At 38.9% G+C, this 1753-nt stretch overlaps 1 protein-coding gene across 1 annotated transcript; it reads left to right on the forward strand.

The window, feature by feature from the left end:
- Positions 1–226: 226 nt before the first annotated feature.
- Positions 227–799, forward strand: LOC105233895 (protein suex-1). The gene has a single exon (XM_011216067.3). It carries the CDS (start codon positions 327–329, stop codon positions 708–710), a length of 384 nt encoding a protein of 127 aa, XP_011214369.2. The 5' UTR covers positions 227–326; the 3' UTR covers positions 711–799.
- Positions 800–1753: the final 954 nt, after the last annotated feature.

Raw genomic sequence — 1753 nt, forward strand, 5'->3', positions numbered from 1 at the left:
CTCGCAGTGCACTCCTACCAAGTGTAAGAGTGTATGCATTATGTAAATATGTGAGAGTGTGTATCGATGGATGCGCAATTGCATTTTTATTGTATTTTAGTAAACAATTTTATGTCGGTGAGTAAAAATTACCCACAAAAGCACATTAATATATACGAACATAATTCAAACAACAACCCGCCAGTCACCAGTGCCCAGAAGCCTGCCGCAGTATAAAAGCGCTGGTCAGTCCTGTAAAAGAAATGCAGTAGAAATTCGGACTTCTTACCGAACAGAACACAAGTGTCGTGTCATCAAAAAAAAACTAAATACATAACTTCGACAAAATGCGCTTTTGCATTCTATTCGCACTTATCGTTGCGATTTGCGCGGAAGCTGATAATGCGTCTGAGCAATCGGCGGTACCCACTCAAGAGCAAAGTGCTGGCCCTGACGTGCAGCCCAACAGCTTGCTGGAAGATGTGGATGCCGGCGGTGAGCATGCGGAAGAGGCCGAGCGTGCAGCGCGTAGTTTCGGCTGGGGCGGTTACGGTGGATATGGTGGCTTTGGCGGTTTCGGCGGCTACGGCTACAAGCGTTGGGGTGGCTATGGCGGCTACGGGGGCCACAGAGGCTATGGTGGTTATGGTGGTTACGGTTACCGCCCGCACTATGCTGTTGTTTATCGGCAGCCTTATTACCATGGTTATGGCCACAAATATTGGGGTTGAGTGCGGACTTGCAAAAATATTAAAATGTGATTTAATACGATTATAGAATCTACTAAGAAGAAAATAAAATAATTTTAAATAACAACTCAGTAATGCAGTTTTATGTGTGTTTCGTGTGTGAAACTGTGCGCTTGCTTATTGTCTACAAAAAATTCACAGCGTTTTTAATAGGCGCTATAAACAAGCTGAGGCGATAATTGAGAAAGTGCTTGTCATCGATTATTGCAGCTTGTGAAATTAATGAGATATATGATAGTAAATTAATTTGTTCTGATCAGCAGATCTTATGAAGCACCGTGTTCGTGTTTTTGTAGGTTCTTTTAAGCAAACCTAATAAAGTAAAATAAATAAATCCGTGTAAATTAATATTTATGGCCTGCGATACGGCCACGCCTAATAGAAAATTAGAAATTTCTCTGGAATTCAAGCTGATGCTGATTTTACTTGCATATATTAATATATTGTCAACAGAATTATTTACAAAGAAGTCTAGTGTAATAAAACACAGAATAGTATGCAAACTTAAGTGCTCGAGGCAAGGGAACATGAAAGCTCGTAGTGTTTGCACGAAGATTTTTACGAGTAAATCATTCGTTGAAGCTGACAATAAGATAGATTATCACCGCCAAAAACAAACACAAATACTGATAAATCCAAAGAAACGTTATCCGAAAATCGCAAATAATTAATCGGAGAAGTTGCAGAAAAGAATTACAAGAATTATGCCGAGTTCACAGTCCTTGGACGGATAAAAATCCGAGTCCGTTCCGGATAACATCTCTTTAGATTCCCTTCAAGATTTTCTTTATCCCAATAAGTTTTAAGGCATTATAGGCAATCAACTGGGCCCAAAAGACTTGATTTATGGATTACCAAATCATGGATTTTTCACTAAACAACACAATCCTATGATTACACCGGTCAACACGATTTTTGGGTCTGACATCTACATGTTAAATTTTAGTTTCTCCTATGTTTTGTAGAAATTAGAGCAATTTTTCGATTTTTAAGCAGAAATGACTGATTTTTATATTTTTTCTACA

This window comes from Bactrocera dorsalis, chromosome 3 (genome assembly GCF_023373825.1).
Source record: "Bactrocera dorsalis isolate Fly_Bdor chromosome 3, ASM2337382v1, whole genome shotgun sequence".
Lineage (NCBI taxonomy): Eukaryota > Metazoa > Arthropoda > Insecta > Diptera > Tephritidae > Bactrocera > Bactrocera dorsalis.

Excerpts from the sequence above, each read along its gene's own strand:
- LOC105233895 (XM_011216067.3), top strand. The coding sequence starts at position 327 with ATGCGCTTTTGCATTCTATTCGCACTTATCGTTGCGATTTGCGCGGAA.